General features: G+C 43.3%; 2 protein-coding genes across 3 annotated transcripts in view; one reads left to right on the top strand and one right to left on the bottom strand.

Annotated features, from left to right (window-relative positions):
- The window catches only part of LOC147033431 (uncharacterized), a 319,898-nt gene that overhangs the window by 164,171 nt on the left and 136,797 nt on the right, over window positions 1–18,930 (top strand). The gene's annotated exons all lie outside the window — the stretch shown is intronic.
- The window catches only part of LOC147033435 (uncharacterized), a 30,103-nt gene continuing 20,215 nt past the window's right edge, over window positions 9,043–18,930 (bottom strand). Inside the window, exons 5-9 of the mRNA XM_085871633.1 lie at window positions 12,977–15,115; window positions 12,488–12,554; window positions 11,864–12,025; window positions 11,449–11,544; window positions 9,043–11,225 (exon numbers count right to left, since the gene is read on the bottom strand). Of these exons, the coding sequence (XP_085727759.1) occupies window positions 14,122–15,115 (994 nt within the window). The 3' untranslated portion in view covers window positions 9,043–11,225; window positions 11,449–11,544; window positions 11,864–12,025; window positions 12,488–12,554; window positions 12,977–14,121. The remainder of the gene's footprint in view (window positions 11,226–11,448; window positions 11,545–11,863; window positions 12,026–12,487; window positions 12,555–12,976; window positions 15,116–18,930) is intronic.

Below are 18,930 nucleotides of genomic sequence, written 5' to 3'. Positions count from 1 at the left end.
TAACAGCATCCACTCTTCTGGGAAGGCTTTTCACGAGATGTTGGAACATTGCTGTGTGGATTTGCTTCCATTCAGCCACATGAGCAATGGTGAAGTCAGGCACTGATGTTGGGCCATTAGGTCTAGTTTGCAGTCAACGTCCCAATTCATCCCAAAAGTATTTGATGGGGTTGAGGTCAGGGCACTGGGCAGGCCAGTCAAGTTCTTGACAAACCATTTCATTATTGACCTCGCTTTGTGCACAGGGGCATTGTCATGCTGAAATGGGAAAGGGCCTTCCCTAAACTGTTGCCATAAAGTTGGAAGCACAGAATCGTGTAGAATGTCATTGTATGTTGTAGCATAAAGATTTTCCTTAAATGGAACGAAGGGGCCCAGCCGGAACAATGAAAAACAGCCCCCGACCATTATTCCTCCTCCAACAAACTTGTGTATGGCTGCTCGGCCATGAAAACCCATTTCATGAAGTTCTCACCGAACATTGTTTGTAATGATGTTGCTTCCAGAGTCAGTTTGAAGCAAGGTAGTGAGTGTTGCAACTGATGACAGACGATTTTTCCATGCTACGTGCTTCAGCAATCGGCAGTCCCATTCTGTGAGCTTATGTGGCCCACCACTTTGTGGCTGAGCTGTTGTTGCTCCTTAACGTTTTCACTTCACAATGACAGCACTTACAGTTGACCGGGGCAGCTCTAACAGGGCAGAAATTTAATGAACTGACTTGTTGGAAAGGTGGCAACCTGTGACGGTGCCACGTTGAATAAGTCACTGACCTCTTCAGTATGGCCCATTCCACTGCCAATGTTTATCTACAGAGATTGCATGGCTGTGTGCTCGATCTTATACACCTGTCAGCAATGGGTGTGGCTGAAATAGCCGAATCCACAAATTAGAAAGGGTGTCTGCATACTTTTGGCACTGTCGTGTGTGTGTGTATGTGTATGTGTGTGTGTGTGTGTGTGTGTGTGTGTGTGTGTGTGTATGTGTGTGTGTGTGTATGTATATATATATATATATATATATATATATATATATATATATATATATACATATATATATATATATACATATATATATATACATATATATATATATATACATATATATATATATACATATATATATATATACATATATATATATATATATACATATATATATATATATATATACATATATATATATATATATATATATATATATATATATATATATATATATATATATATATATATATATATATACATATATATATACATATATATATATATATATATATATATATATATACATATATATATACATATATATATATATATACATATATATATATATATACATATATATATATATATATACATATATATATACATATATATATATATATACATATATATATATATATATATATATATATATATATATATTGTTTCGAATTTCAGAATCGGATCCGACTAATGCAAACAAGCATTTTGGTCCTCAGGCAGTTATTTCCCTCAATGCATATCCAGGATAGACCCATCCCCATGTCTGGTGGGATTCTAACTTTGATGCATTGAGAAGGGTAGAGAATCTATTCCCTTTTTTATGGGATGGCCTTTTTCTCTTTACGACAGACACATTCATGCACGTGAGAGAGCCATTAGCCCAATGGAGGCTCCTCTACCCCCTTTCCATCAGGACACATTGGCTTGGAGGTGGACAATTTATTTACACCTTGGACTTACAGGACATTTGATTGAGTACACCACGGGCTTTTCCTGAGCAGTTATTCTGATGTAATGATCGACATTCGACACCCACCTTTTTCACCGACATTGATGCCCACCTTTTTCCATCAACGTTTGATGCCCCATTTGGCAGCTCTGTGGATAGTTGTTGTTGACGTTTTATGAGCGCTTCACATTTTCGCTCGGTAATTCAGGCAAATGGCTGCTTTCTACCATTCGTCCAGCACCACAAACATGGCATTGTAAGCCAGGCCTGTGCTGATTTGGGGGTTGCATCTCGCTCTGGTAAGGAAGTAATCGTCACGAGATTGGTGGTTGGTGACGTGCAACGATGCGCCAGTAGGCAAGGCAGATTTGGATGAAGTCTGCTTGAGGCTCCGGCCAGACTGCATGGCTATAAAAAGGACGAGAGGACCGTTTTTGTGAGAGTTGGTGACAGCTGGTTGCGGGTTATTAAAGCTCTGATAGTTTTGTGACAGTTTGTGACAGCTGGGTGACGGCTATGTTCAGCTGCAGTCAGTTCCAGTCAGACCGTCGGTGAGCTGGCAACAGTTTAGTTTGTGACAGTTGGTGATGGCCTTGCAGCTCTGATCACTGGTGACAGCCTCACAGTGCCTTTACAGTGCCTTAGCGCCTTACAGCTTCTCACAGCGCCTCAGAGCACCTTACAGCTCCTTGCAGCTGTCGGTTGGTTGTGGCTCCTGGTGGCTCCTGACGGTGGTTGACAGTTTGACCGTTCCTGCTCGTTCTGCTTGGGACCTGCTCTTGGCATACCTGATTCTTGACGTCCCTGGTTCCTGGGGGTGACTACGTGACGTTTATTGGTGTTCGAGCATGTTTGTGGGTGGGTGCACGGCGAAGCAGGGCGCTGGCAGCGGACCAAGGCATGCTCACACATTTTGGGACATTTTATTGGTTGCACGACTTCTGCCTTGGTAAGCCGAGACGGATTTCTTTTCCCCCCGTGAATGATCTGCTGTTTACCCTTGTCTCGTGTTTAATCGTTAAGTAAGCCATCGTGATAAGTATCTGCTCTTTGTCCAGTTTTTTTCTATCAATGCCTGTTTAATTCTCTTTGTTTGAGATCATTTTGATTGATTTGAATTCACCTCTTTTCAGCACAAAGAAATAAAAAGTTCGTCAGTGTATTTCTTTCCCCCTTATTTATAAATTCCTTGTTGACGTTTCAACCTATCGGTGCTTGTCCTTTCCTTCCATTGATCCAGCATTGGCCGAAACTAGATAGACTGGGAGGTGATTACCAAACTAATTGACCTGTCATAGTCGGCACACACCAGCAGTAAACGCTCAGCCACCCCAATTAAGATCTAATCAAGATAAGATTGGTGCATTGCCGAGGGCGTGTTCCCTGTTCAGGAAGCCATGTGACCTCGAGTTAAACAGCAAATTAGATGGTGGAAACTGGAACTCGTGGTTAACTGATTGGCATTCGTGGTTGTAAAGCAACCCACTGAACCACAAAGTTAATTGTGATTGGTGGCCCCCGGTCCGGCTCTTCCAAGGAGAAACGGGGATTAACCCCCTCGGAATACACTCGGTACCCGTGGCCGTAACAAAATGGTTTTTGATTTTCTTATAACTCCCTACCACTGAATCCTCAAGCAAAAAGAAAGCGATATCTTTGCGTTTCGCGACATGGGAATGCCGTGAAAAGAAAATGCAAAAAAGTTCCCTTGATCATGAGGTATTCAAATAAGCAGATCACTCACGTAATGATCAACCTAGTTAGTTCCTGGTATCGCTTCAGTGTGTGTTAAATGTAAACTAATTAAATTTACATCTCTGGTTTGTTATTCTCGTTTTCTTTTGGTTTCTAATCAACAAAATATATCAAAAATAAATTGCTTTTCCTCTTATTTTGGTGAATTGACCCACAATGCAACATGAACAAATATGTGGCCTCCGATGAGGTGATGACGGACATGATTTCCAAACACGGTGGGGTTCAGCGTTAGATCATTGATTTTGGTTCTTTGTTTTTCGTATACATGTTATCTGTACTAAGAACTTTTCGTTCGTTATTAAGAGGACATTTAGCCCATCCCACACACAGCGGAAGACGGGGTTATGTAACTTATGCAGTGACTTCTGTGCCTGTCCAGGCTGTAACTTTTTTTACCATTTGATTTTTGTCATTCAATCTTCAAGAAAGCTTCATAATGAGAATATGGAGAAGACAAAGTAATAATTTTGTTGTAATAATTTTCATTATTAGGGGACCAACAGGTACCCTTTTGAAATCATTTGTATTATTCTTATTAGTACGAGAAAGGGTACCCGGCGTTGCCAGACAACACCGGGTCACTCCTCCCGTCCTTGGCCCTCCGGACACCCACCACACCTCTTCCCCTGCCTCCTCCCACCACACCCTTTCCTCATCCCACCCTTTCTTCCTCCCACCCCACCCTTTCCTCTTCCCACCGCACCTTCGTCCCTCCAGACTCCCCTTCCCGTTGAGAAGGAACGGCTGTCTTGGCAAGCGCTAGCTCGCTGCTTGGTAACTGAACACACCCCTGGACATCTCGACAGCATCCAGTACATAGAAAACACTGACAAAAGGACAATTTTTTTCATTAAAGACTTAAAATATTAATCATGACGATTGTCGTCATGAAAAAGTACCTTGTTCAGTTTGAAAATGTACATAAACTCAAAGGTGATGATGACTGCACATAAGTATACATCTACATTTTATATAAGTTTACAATGTATGTGTGCATAACTTCCTTAAAGCGGAAGTGTTTATGATAAATAGCCAAGGAATTTCCCGGGTGGCCTCCCGAATAATTAATTACAGATGCAGGTATTTCACGACCAAGCCGATTTTAATGTTTATTTAATTCACATCATGCCGTATGAAAATTGCATGTCCATCAGTTTGTTCACCAATCCATCCAATCCATTGGGACCATACTCTGTGCAGAGCGTTGGTGCTGCCAAAGCAGTCTCCTTGGCTATTGGGTACTACCCTGGATGGGTTGCCACTTCGACATAGGATACCAGCAAGTTGGCACTCATTTTTGCCGACCACGAGAGTGGGGGGGGGGGGGGGAAAGCTTCCTCGGGTTCCCATCAGAATCTCCGGAATCGCAGGCCATCACACATGGATAACTCCATGGCGCACGGGTCACTAATCGACCGTGACGCCAATAACTCAACCACGTGACTTAGGGTCCTCCGTCTAATGAATACTGGTTACCTAATGGTCACGTGATTTAATTACCGGGGGGCACGCCCTCGGTATGCCTTGTTCAAACTGGATCACCTTACTGGATCCGATGCAGCCGAGCTTAACTGCCCAAGGACATACCAGCTCGGAAAACAGATCGTTGGGGGATAACGTCCCGGCTTGGCTGGGATACGGACAATGCTGGAACAATGAAGGAAAAGACAAAAACGAGCTGGGAACATTTCTACACAAGCATTTATTTACACTCAAGAGAGGAAAGGTACATGTATGTGGCACAGTGAATGGGGTTTATTATTATGTACAGCAGAGATAGCAAGGAATTTGTGGGGTGCGACAAAAAGTCAAGCAATTTACAAAAGCAAATACAGAGCAGACTCATCCTGTTTTATCGTCTACAATCTTAACTTATGCTACGACGGGTGCCATCACATATACACACACAAACACACACACACTAGGGTGGTTCACAATATAATGGTATAAGTAAAAGTTTTCCAAATTTTGCCAGATCGCATTTTGCCTTGTTCCTAATGACATTTTGAACATCTGTACCAAAAAATGAGCCAATAGGACACCAGAAAAGGGTGGCACACTTTTTCTCAATTTTTATTGCTCAACCTCAGCTCTATGGACAGTTGTGGAACTTACTGAGTAATTGCTAACATCATGTCCCAAGCTCTTTGCTGTCACTATGAAGGATGCAGCAGCCTGACGATTGGATAGACCCTCTCTGTCCCATGTTGTTGTCAATGAAGCAACAAGTACTTCAGATGAGCCTCGCTTCTTTAATCCTGCATGTGAGATATGGCTGGGCTTGGCAGGCATTGCCCTGTAAGCGAACTCTTCGTCTGAACCATCTTCAGAGGCTGTTGATGAATCTTGTCCAACTTCTTCCCTCAATCGAGATAGCGTGTGAGTACCTCGGATACACTTCTGTTTTGCCATTGTTTCTGCACTGTGTTCAGCTCTTGCGTTTTTGTCAGCTTCTCTTAACCTCTTTCTCTTATCCTTCCCTTGCTGAACCTTGTCTACACATCCAAAAGAGCATGACATCTGGTCTTCTCTTTGGCACCTTAGAAATTCTTTGTCTTCTTCAGGGATCTTCAGGTCGAATATGTTTGCTGCAGCAATATCGAAGAGGTCCTGAAGATCCCCTAGCCAAGTTTCACGACGTAAAAGAGCTCCATCCGTCTCTCTGTTTTTCTCTTTTATTAGTTTCTTGTACTCCGCATACAGATTCTTGATCTTTTTTCGAAGATTGGCATCCGTCATTGTCGGTAAACTGGCTCTCTCCCATATCTTCTTCACTTCATCCATTGTTGCTGTTGTGGCCTTTGATAATGCCTTCCCCTCTTCAATATGATAGAGGAGGTGGAGTAGCACTTGCTCCTTTGAGGGAAGGCGAGCTCCCAAAATGGAAGGTAGAGGGGGCTTCTCGAGCAAGTTACATTTCTTTCTTGATGCCATTATTCCTGAAAATAGAAAAAAGTCAACATTGTAAAAAAGTGTGCCACCCCTAAATGTGCAGCAATTGACTCCATTTTTGGTACAGATGCTTGCAATGCCAATTGCAACAAGACAAAAAGCGATCTGCCAAAATTTTGTGAAAATAAATTTTGTGAAACACCCTAACACACACACACACACACACACACACACACACACACACACACACACACACACACACACACGGAAGATTAGATAGCCAGAAGGAAAGAGAGCAGATGAGGACTAACGGCCTCACAATACCTGGCACGGTCGGCCGACCAACGCAACCCAGGATGCTTTGGGGGAGGTAGGAGGGAGAAATACTTGTGTCTAAGGTGTGGGAGTGGGAGGTGTGGTGTGGTGCAATATGGGGAGTACGGTGTCATGCCATAGGAAACTGTGATTTTGAATCAGTGGGATGCTCCTTGGTGCATCCAAAGGGGACGAGATAGAGGGGTGGAAAGAGAGAGAGGAGAGAAGATGCGGGTCAAAGATTCCTAGCCAAGTCGTGCATCGGTCTGTGAGTGCAGCATGTACCTCTGTGGGACACTCCGCTTGAGCGATCCCACCTCGTGTCGGCGCATTATCTCTTGCTTAATCACTTTGCCAGGTCTCGCGGAAACGTGTGCTCCTCACTGGTCCCAGAAGAACGTCTATCACACACCAACCTCGAGTGTAGATGCAGCGACAGCAGACAAGGAGCAGTGAAGAGAGTGTGGAGCAGAGAGGCAAGGAGAGGGCAAGGCAAACAGACCAAGGTGAAGGAGGCATGCAAAAAAACAGAACAGAGAGCAGATGGCTTCATGATCCGCCTTTTATAAACCCTGGGCGAAAGGCGGGGTGACGACCCGGAGCCCCGCACCAAACTCCAGGACCCCCCCCCACCCCGTGACCCTCATCCCGCACCGCCCGTGTTCTGGCGACTGGACGAGGGACGTGCTGGTCCCGCCCCCGAGTTAACTATAGCGAGACGTGACTGGCGCTGCCAACGCGCTTGGCCTGTCCACGTGAACGCCAATAACCCATGTGGTCCGAGTGAACTGGGCCATGCAGCAGGCCTCTGTTTGTTGGCGAAATGTATCGATGCAGAGGTGCGAGATGATTTTTCCCGTGTGCAGGAGATGTTGGTGGTCGAGGTGGTGAGTTTTTGGTGAGCAAAGGTTGAGCAAGGTGAGACGCCATTGTAAATTGGCACGCACATTTGAATGAAAGGGCGCGCCATGCGAGTGCCGTCGAGTGTCCTCGTTGTTCCGATTCTTTCACAGGCGGCTGACTGGATGCTGTTATTCTTATCGCGTGTGTTTTCTTGCTTGCTTGATTTGTATCATGGATAAAAGGAAAGGCTTGAAATGGAAATCAAGATTTATTGGAAGAGAGAGAGAGATATAATAGTAGACTGAGCTATAAGACCCACGTAACGCACTTCGTCCTGTTCACCCCTTCAACATGAGGGGAAGGTCTGATTGCATGAGGTCTAATGAAATAACTGCCTGGGGATGACTATGTTGGGTGCCATTGCCTTAGAGACATGCGGTTTTGCAGAACCGCAACAATATGATGACAGGAAATAACTCCACATCTTCCTGTTTGCAAATGAAGGGGTTTTTTTTCCCTTACTTACACTGAAGAATCCTGCTCTTTGTATCTTCATCATATGTATATACTATGGCAAATCTGTTGTTGATTTTATTCACGTAAAATTATTTTATTTGCTGATACCTCATTATCCCCACCAAGTAGATACTATTCTCCCTTTTGAGACTTGTAGATTCTTGTAGATGTTGTAGGTTTATTGAAAATGAAAAAATATACCCGAACTCATTCATATCATAGCCCAAGGTTCTCTTCTCAGATGAGCTATACACCGTTCTTTACAAATCCAATTCTAATTGGGACGTTAAATCGTGTACAACCTGGCATTGTAACCAACATTTCAGAATTTTTAGAATACATAGCCATTTTATTTAAGGAATAGCAAGCACCACCCGTCGCTTCACATACAGGAACTTGAGGGGGAGCACTTGGGAGAGTGCAAAACCTCCGCCGCCAATACTGCTGGGTCACTCAAGTGAATCCTATCTCTTATTCATTAAATATGATGTCAACAGTGCTGACAGAGTTATAGTTCTTTTCTCCAACATTTTTTTGGGGGAGGGGAGGGGGGGCGTTGGAAATCACTTAAAACATGTAGAAATGCAAAAAAAAAAGAAATCGAAATTTTGTTGAAAAAAAAGTTGCAAAATTTTTTTTTTCTCTCTAACAATTTTTTTTTGGGGGGGGGGTTGGAAATCACTTAAAGCATGTAGAAATGCAAAGAAATTTGTTTTTCTCGAACAGTTTTTTTTTGGGGGGGTGGAAATCACTTTAAACATGTAGAAAAGCAAAAAAAAAAATAATAATTTTCTCCAACAATTTTTTGGGGTGGGGGGTAACAATTTTTATGGGGGGGGTTGGAAATCACTTAAAACATGTAGAAATGCCCAAAAAAATTCCCTTTTTCGGGGGGTAACAATTTTGGGTGGGGGTTGGAAATCACGTAAAACATGTAGAAATGCAAAAAAAAGAAATCGAAAAAAAATTTTCTCTAACAATTTTTTTTGGGGGGGGGTAACAATATTTTTGTGGGGTTTGGAAATCACTTAAAACATGCAGAAATGCAAAAAATATATATTTTTTTTTTCTAAGAATTTTTTTTTTGGGGGGGGAGGGACCAAGTCCAAAATTTAATGGCATGATCCTTGGACCATACGTAACCCCCCCGCACCAAGTTTCGTCGAAATCCGTCGAGGAGTTTTTCCGTAATAATGTTCACAAACAAACAAACAAGCAGTCATAGACTGGTACTTACGAAATCGTCAACTTGACCTCAGACCTTGTCTAATAAAAGCTGTCTCTAGAGAAGGTAGCGACGCAAACCAGAAGTTTCTACGATGATTCTGTACCAAACCATCAAAAATCGAATGTTTGACCTCACTGTGACCTTGACCTTTGACCGATTTTGACCAAAATCCAATCAGCACTAGCCATCACCCTCCTGAATCACGTGGTGTAATTTGACATTGGTAACTTCTTCTGTTCTCGAGTTATCTGTACCAAACCATCAAAAATCGAATATTTGACCTCACTGTGACCTTGACCTTTGACCGATTTTGACCAAAATCTAATCAGCACTAGCCATCACCCTCCTGAATCAAGTGAAGTAATTTGACATTGGTAGCTTCTTCCGTTCTCGAGTTATCTGTACCAAACCATCAAAAATCGAATGTTTGACCTCACTGTGACCTGACCTTTGACCGATTTCGACCAAAATCTAATCAGCACTTGCCATCACCCTCCTGAATCACGTGGTGTAATTTGACATTGGTACCTTCTTCTGTTCTCGAGTTATCGTGCCTACAAACAAACAAACAAACAAGCAGTCATAGACTGGGACTTACGAAATCGTCAACTTGACCTCTGACCTTGTCTAATAAAAGCCGTCTCTCGAGAAGGTAGCGACGCAATCCAGAAGTTTCTACGATGATTCTGTGCCAAACCATCAAAAATCGAATGTTTTGGATGTTTGACCTCACTGTGACCTTGACCTTTGACCGATTTTGACCAAAATCTAATCAGCACTAGCCATCACCCTCCTGAATCAAGTGAAGTAATTTGACATTGGTAGCTTCTTCCGTTCTCGAGTTATCTGTACCAAACCATCAAAAATCGAATGTTTGACCTCACTGTGACCTGACCTTTGACCGATTTCGACCAAAATCTAATCAGCACTTGCCATCACCCTCCTGAATCACGTGGTGTAATTTGACATTGGTACCTTCTTCTGTTCTCGAGTTATCGTGCCTACAAACAAACAAACAAACAAGCAGTCATAGACTGGGACTTACGAAATCGTCAACTTGACCTCTGACCTTGTCTAATAAAAGCCGTCTCTCGAGAAGGTAGCGACGCAATCCAGAAGTTTCTACGATGATTCTGTGCCAAACCATCAAAAATCGAATGTTTTGGATGTTTGACCTCACTGTGACCTTGACCTTTGACCGATTTTGACCAAAATCTAATCAGCGCTAGCCACCACCCTCCTGAATCATGTGGTGTAATTTGACATTGGTAGCTTCTTCCGTTCGAGTTATCGTGCCTACAAACAAACAAACAAACAAACAAACAGAAACGGAAGTCATCAATATACTTACGAAATATTTAGATTTCGGAAGTAACAAACAGAAAGGGGTGAAAACAGTAACCTCCATCCATCTTCGAAGATGGCGGAGGTAAATAATAAGGGGGATAGCGGGAAAGAGATGGAGGAGAAGGGAGAGGAGGGGGTGGGGGCAAGGAAGGGCGGAGCAAGGAAGGAGGGGAGAGCGAGAGGGGTGGGAAAGAGAGAGTGCGAGAGAGTCAGGTGGGAGAGAGCAAATAAGACTCGTTGCTTTGACACGATAAGAACAAATAAGACCAAAGTTGATCTTGCCGTGTGTGACATATAACCCCCCGGGAATCTTTGACTGGTCGAGGGTTAAACATGACCATCACCGCCGTGCCTCAACACAAAGCGCCATTTCCTGTGTGTTTTATATTTTACGGCGATGGTCCCGCTTCACACAGGAGCGACAAACGTTTCATAGGCTTGAACTATGTCCTCCCGAAACAGATTGTATGGACAACCGACTGAAGTAGAACACGATGTCTGGGGAGATCGCCAGAACGGGAGGGAAGAATGCAGTCATTGCTGCTGTTTTTACTTTTCATCTTGCTTCTTGATGTTGGGGACTTTCTTCTGCTCTATATTTTTGGAAGACCTGAAGAGGGGAGGTTGAGATGTTGGAGTGAAATGAAAAACCAAGGTTGAGAAACATGGAAAGGATCCTGCCCTTCGGCACAGCAATGAGGAAAGCAATTTTAAATAAGTATAACAGTAAATCTCATTTCATGCAGTGTTTGAAGTCCTTCTAGTGGAATCTTCAGGTGAGCTTGATAAGCTGGTCGTAGTGAAATATATTGGAAAAAATGAAGGGGATTTACGATTGAAGATGTCTTTGAGTTGATGAGGAAGAGAGAAGATTGTGGTCAGAGATGTTTTGGAAGAATATTGAAAGTTGATCCAGATGTTGGCAGCAGCTAAAAGGAAGGAGGAAAAAGTGAAAAATAACGTTGAATTGTTAATGTGTTTGCACAACAACGAAGTCACGCTTGATGGTAGCTGCAGCGAATACAGGATGAATGGCTGCAGATCCATTCATGTATGACAGACATGATTGGCATTGATTGTACAGATCAGGGAGAGACCTCACCTACCACATGTATGCACTTGAATTATTAAAGTCTCTTCACTCAACATTATTAAGTTCTTGTCATGAAAAGTAAGTGACAGATTGAAAAACTTGGACTCAAAAAGTGTGTCAAGTTACAAACAAAGTTTTTCAAGTGTTAACCATACCTGTAGTTCTGGAGACTGTTTTTTATTAAAAACTTGGATTGGCCATCTGTAATAGTTTGAGATTACATCTCATATTCCTGGAGCACTTAAAATTGGGAATGATGGATTCACTGCCAAAAAGTTCATCTTCTTCCCCAGCGGCCATTATGATGACTTCTTCCTCTGCAAACACATCAACAGAAGGATGTCATCAACACTCAACAGCACTGTCATCATCATCTCAATCATTCTCATTCTCATGTCATTCACCACTATCCTGGAATGGATTTCTCTCTCTCTCCCTCTTCCTGAACCATGATGAAATGTTTCATGGAAGTCAGCTCGAGTCACTCCAAGCTGATTGAAAATGGGGTTGTCAAAATTTGGTTTTCCAAACAATATATTTTAATAATCATTCAGGTGTACACGATGACTTCTGCAAGGATACTTCAATAGTCATGTCGGACTTCCACCAATCGGACGATTTGTTTGGTGCTTGTCTGGCTCTGAGTGCAGCAAAACATTAATCTGTTCTCATCATTTCTGAGACACAGAAAATAAGAGACCCGGTGCAGGTGAAGACCATGTAATTTAGACAAAGTTTGGAATAATTTGTTATGTAAAGTAAGGATCTTGGCAACTTACGTTCCAACCGATATCGTGGCTTCAAGTGAGGGGGTGCAGGAGGGAATCCGCACTGCTTCTGAGGACCCTTTGAAAAAGAACCGAAAAATGAAAGATTAAATGCATTGATGTCTTCATCAGTTTGATAACTCGTTCAGGAAAGGGCACATAAGGAAATGCAGCGATGGAACAGGTAATCGATGAAAAGGTGAATTTGGTGATATAATCCAATCAGAGGGAGTTTCAGTTGTTGTTTTTTATCCTCCACAGCAATGATCTTCTGCATGAATCCTTTTTTTACATGCCTATAAGTTACCTTTCCCACCAACATTATAATTACAATTATCTCCACAATTAAGGATATTTTTCTTTGAAGGAAGCATTAAAAGCAATGTCGAAGAAGATGAAGCGCAAAATTGTCATTCGACTTAACGTCTTGATCTTGAGGTTGGCTGTGTTTGCACCCAGTATGTTCACCCCAACTTCTACAAAGTACAGAAGAGTGCTTACCTGTTTAATTTCCTGCACATGGTGTGGCCTCTCAACACCTTGCTGCTTCTGCTGCTGCTGCAACGCGTGCTCACAGCGAGGCTTCTGTTCCTGGTGGAACCCCTCAACATCATACTGTGTTTGTTGGGGCTGCTGCAGCCAGTCAACACAGTGAGCCTTCTGTTGCTGCTGATGTATGGTGCCAACACTGTGGGGTTTCTGTTCAACTAAAGCATTTTTCTTTGCTGCTTGCCTCTGTTTCTTCATTTGTTTTTGGTGAAGAGCCTTTCCTTATTTTTCAGATGCTGTTCTTCTTGCTGCTTCAGCCATTGCTGCTCTTTCCAATTCTCCCACCACTCATGGGAATTCTGATCCCGTTCTTGTTGTCGATGCAGTTTACAACCGCCAATCTTTTGCACATTTTGTTCCTCCTTTACAGAAACACTTTCTTCTTTCTCCTCAATGAGGTCACTTTCTTCTTTCACTTCAATGAGGACACTTTCTTCTTTCTCCTCAATGAGGACACTTTCGTCTTCCTCCTCAATGAGGACACTTTCTTCTTTCTCCTCAATGAGGACACTTTCTTCTTTCACCTCAATGAGGACACTTTCGTCTTTCTCCTCAATGAGGATACTTTCTTCTTTCTCCTCAATGAGGACACTTTCTTCTTTCACCTCAATGAGGACACTTTCCTCTTTCACCTCAATGAGGACACTTTCGTCTTTCTCCTCAATGAGGACACTTTCTTCTTTCACCTCAATGAGGACACTTTCTTCTTTCACCTCAATGAGGACACTTTCTTCTTTCACCTCAATGAGGACACTTTCTTCTTTCTCCTCAATGAGGACACTTTCTTCTTTCACCTCAATGAGGTCACTTTCTTCTTTCACCTCAATGAGGAAACTTTCTTCTTTCACCTCAATGAGGACACTTTCGTCTTTCTCCTCAATGAACACACTTTCGTCTTTCTTGTGGAAACAAATGCTTTCTTGTACTTCCGCTTTGGTCTCACAAAAATTTCTCAAAATGATTTTCGTGTTCCTGATCCATTGCCCTCTCTTCTTTTGTTTGATTCATCTCCACTTCCTCTTTCTGCATGAAAGCTTCTTCCTCTCTTTCGCTTTTCTCTTCATCACTTTTCCTTTGTTCTTCCTGTTGATTTCTTTTCATTTTCCCCTCCTCCTCTTTTCCTTTTTCATCCATCTTTCTCTGCGATTCATCTCTGTGCTTTTGTACTTTTTCTTTCGCTTTGTTTTCCTTCTTTGCCAGCATGCTTTTTGCTTTTTGGGGTTCACCTCTTCCAGTTTTTTGTTGCTCTGCTCTTCATCACTTTTCCTTTGCTCTTCTACTTTCCCTTGTTCCTCCTCTACAGAAACACTTTCTTCTTTCTTCTCCACGACAACACTTTCGTCTTTGTCCTCGACATCAACACTTTCATCTTTGTCCTCGACAACAATACTTTCGTTTTTGTCCTCGACAACAACACTTTCGTCTTTGTCCTCGACAACACTTTCCTCTTTGTCCTCGACAACAATACTTTCGTCTTTGTCCTCGACAACAATACTTTCGTCTTTGTTCTCGACAACAACACTTTCGTCTTTGTCCTCCACAACAACACTTTCTTCTTTCTCCTCCATGATGACACTTTCTTGTACTTCTGCTTTGGTCTCACAAAATTTCTCAAAATGATTTTCGTGTTCCTGATCCATTGCCCTCTCTTCTTTTGTTTGATTCATCTCTGCTTCCTCTTTCTGCATTAAATCATCTTCCTCTCTTTTGCTTATCTCTTCATCACTTTTCTTTTGTTCTTCCTGTTCATTTATTTTCATTTCCTCCCCCTTCTGTTTTAATTCTTCATCTATCTTCCTCTGCTTTTCCTCTCTTTGCTTTTGTGCTTTTCTCTTTCGGTTTTCTTTCCTTCTTCGCCGACGTGCTTCTTGTTTTTTCTGGTACACCTCTTCTGGATTTCTTCTCTGCTTTTCTTCTTCACTTTGACAAACCTCTCGTTCATGTATACGTACATCGTTTTCCCTTTCACAGACTTCTTGTTCACCATTGAAGTCCCGCATCTGCACAACTTCCTTTTGTTGAGGCTCCTTGAACAACGGCTGCTCTTTCTTTCCCTTTTCTTTCTGTTCATGTTTGTGGCGACATCGAAAACTGCAAGAAATAAAGACATTGCTTGTCAGTTAGAGAAAAATGCATGACTTTGGAAGATACAAAAAGCATGGTCCACAGGTGTTGTATTGTTTTGGGACATAAAACATTGATCCTGCAGGTGTAAATTAAGGTTAAAAGGATGGGTGTGGAATGATGAAATCAAAAAATAAAACACACAAATACTTTATCAAGGAACAAAAAAAAGAGGTAAAAGACTTTGTGAAAGTGAAAAGTTATGGAAGAAGTAAACATAATTTGATCTCTCCTTGAGAAGCTCAAACTTCATGGTGAGTAGTTAAACATTTCACCAAAACATTAACCCTCAGGCCAAGGCCTGCCACATGTATGCATTAACCCGATGTACTAAAGCCAAGCGAGAGCTGCGCACATGGCACAATGTTGCACCGATCGACATGGGATTGGGACATGTCCTGGCTGTGCAGCTTGGAGAGCATCATCAACTCCATGGAAAAGCTCCGTTCAGTCACAGAGACTGAGTGGAGATGACGACCGGTGGTAGCAGCAGGTGCACACGCGTTATACAACAGTTGTGATTGCACATGCACATGAATCGTGTTTATACATCCGTGATTTTCACACATACAGTATATATCCATATTATAAAGCAGGAGTGTCCGTCCATTTGACTGTGAACTACTCTCTCAGTTTTGGGGTCCCAGCGGATGCCCTAAGGTGGGTGGGACGTTTCATAAATTCCTCAATGGAATTATCATCTTAACTTTAGATCCGTCCGAAGTTGCTCCCGATCCGGAAGTAAAAGCTATCATGGGTTCGGCAGAAACATTCGCTGGTTTGATCAGATCTCAATACAATTGTGATTTTGAGTTTCACCATGAACGACCCCGCTTTTATCCATTCCAAAGGTAGATGGGAGATTTCTAAATGCAATTATAATTTTAATTTTCGATCCTGACGAAGTGTTTTGTGTCCGCCCTTTCTTGCCGACAGATCTGTCTGTATTGGTTGTCATGTGAGAACGGCATCTCTATTCGTTTACCTCACAAGTGTTTGTATTTTTTTTAATTAATGATGGAGTATTTACTAATCGGTGATTGGAATGATGCTGTTAGGAATGAAAATACCGATGACATTTGCGGATTTGTCATTTGCAGATTCGCCATTGTGACATCATGGAAATATTAGCCACCTTCCTTCTGTTGGGGTCAGCTGCAGGAAGTTTTTTGCCCATTTCCTTCAAGAACGGACTGTCTAACCCCCTCCCGTGCACAGCATGGGTACTTCGCTGGTTTGTGTGTGTGTATACATTGAAATATCTACAAAATACAGTGATCCCCAGGCAGGTATTTCATTAGTCTTCGTGTAGTTCGACCTCTCCATATGTCTCGTGGGTTAACAGGACAGAATGTCTTGCAGGGGTCTCGGAGTTAAGTCTGGCAACAATCTCGAATTCTGATTCCCACTCCAACCCTTTCCTTCTCGCCATGGTATAAAACAAGCATGTAAGTGCACACGCCATTCAATAGTCAATTGAATAATAAGCACACCACGATGCCTAGGCCAAAAAAAAAATAATGTTGCATTGGCGTAACAGGTCACTGAAAAATAGGGTAGGTCGGTCGGGATCTTTTTTTTATTTTTATTTTTTTTCCTAATAAATCCCGCCCAAAATCTCCCCCGGCTCGAGTACCACCCTTTTTGTCGGCGGGTTCTGTCCGAAACACTTCCGGGTATTTGCGATCGCGATCGCAATCAACAAGATACTTGAAAACGATAGCAAAACAACAAAAATAGCAATAAAATAGGGTCGGAAAAATTTTTCGATAGCAAAAAAACAAAAAAAAAAAACGTAGGGTTGGCGGAATTTTTAGGGTCGGGCGGGTTACGCCAATGCAACATTTTTTTTTTTGGCCCTACCGTGGCTTGGATCCACTTCACTCCCTCCACTACACACTACCCAACCTGTGCACGGGCATCACGTGACATTATTTCATTCAAGTGTGCATGCCAATTTCCAACCGGCACCTCACTTTACTTTGCACCTCACTCACCAAACCTCATCACTTCGACCACAAAATCCTCCCGCACACAGAAAAAATATTCCTGCACCCCCTCGTACCTCTGCATTGCCACAATTCTCCACTCCATTTTGAAGAGTACTACACGACTCGGATTGTCCTCAATACTGCGCAATGCTTGACCAAGCAACAGATGTTAACAGGTTGACTGTATCTCACCGGGGACATACCGGGTGAGCACGCGGAATTGATACAACCCACATCCAATCACCAGGCCATGGTAAGATTGGGGCAACGAGGAGGGGTCGCAAGAATGGCGATCGGGGAGTTTACTATGGGGCCCGGGTGTGCATTTTGGCTCATGAGGAGGGCCCGTGGGTCATGGGGAAAGTCCGTTGCTTCTCGACATGCAGACTGCACTTGGAGCACGTTCAGGGCCAGGGTGCTGGTTCAGGGAGCATGCCCTATGTTGAGTCAGAAGTTCTTACCCATGCCGGGACAGATGGGCAACTGAGGCGGTTTCCGGTCCCGGAGCCTGGCAGGGCATTCCGAGGCCAGCTGTGGCCCAATAGAGGAACAGGATTTGGGTCACGTCGCTTTGGGTCATCACCCCACCCTTCGCCCGGGGCTCATAAAAGGGGGAGCGTGGAGCCGTTAGCACCTCTCCATTGCCTCTTCTTCGCTCCCTCCCATTTGCTGCCTCTTTGCTCGCCTCTCGTTTCACTCCCTGTCTTGCTATTGGTGTGCGATTGCTGGGACGTGCTTCTTCTTGAGAGCCTGATCCAGGGCGACTGCCAAGACTCCCTGCCATGCTGTCAACGTTCTGCCACCACTGTGCAGCCAGACGGACCAGTGCGGATCGCACGTTGCCATGAGCCCCAGCACAATAATTAAGCAGGAGATAACGTGCCACATCTGAAAGTGGGAACGCTCTGGCGGAGTATCCCATGGAGGAGCACGATACTCAAACAGACCTTTACACAGCTCGGTTTGGGATCTTTCTCCTTTCGCATCTATTGAAAATTCTCTCTCTCTCTCTCTCTCTCTCTCTCTCTCTCTCTCTCTCTCTCTCTCTCTCTCTCTCTCTCTCTCTCTCTCTCTCTCTCTCTCTCTCTCTCTCTCTCTCTCTCTCTCTCTCTCTCTCTCTCTCTCTCTCTCTCTCTCTCTCTCTCTCTCTCTCTCTCTCTCTCTCTCTCTCTCTCTCTCTCTCTCTGTCTCTCTCTCTCTCTCTCTCTCTCTCTCTCTCTCTCTCTCTCTCTCTCTCCAGAACACCACACCTCTCACTCCCACACCTTAGACACCACCATTATTCCTCGCACCTTTCTCTCCCTCAACATTCTGGGTTGCGTTGGTCTGCTGACCACGCCAGTTATTGAGACGTCGTTTATCCTCATCTGCTTTCTTTCTCTCTTGGATATATCTAATCTTCCTTGGGTTTGTGTGTGTATGTGATCTCGCCTGTCCTTGTTTAAATTAAGATTGGAGAAGATATAACGGGATAAGTCTGCTCTGTGTCTTCTTTTGTAAGTTGATGCCTTTTGCTGCACCCCATGACTTTCTTGCTATCCCCTGCTGTACAGATACAAGAAATCCAATTCACTCTGCCACATTCCTTTTCCTCGCTTGATTGTAATAAATGCTTTGTATAGAAATGCACCTTGCTCGTCTTCATGTTTTCTTTCATTGGTCTGGCATGGCGCGCACCCGAGTTTAGCAGGGACGTTATTTCCAAACGAATCTCTTTTCTTGCTGGTGCGTGCTTGGCAGTTCCACTCGGCTGCATCTGATCTAGTAAGGTGATCCGGTTTGAGCTTGTGC

The sequence above is a fragment of the Eptatretus burgeri genome, chromosome 2 (genome assembly GCF_056783735.1).
Source record: "Eptatretus burgeri isolate ZD-2024b chromosome 2, Ebu_testis_v1, whole genome shotgun sequence".
In the NCBI taxonomy this organism is placed as follows: domain Eukaryota; kingdom Metazoa; phylum Chordata; class Myxini; order Myxiniformes; family Myxinidae; genus Eptatretus; species Eptatretus burgeri.
This window is presented reverse-complemented; position numbering and strand designations above follow the sequence as displayed.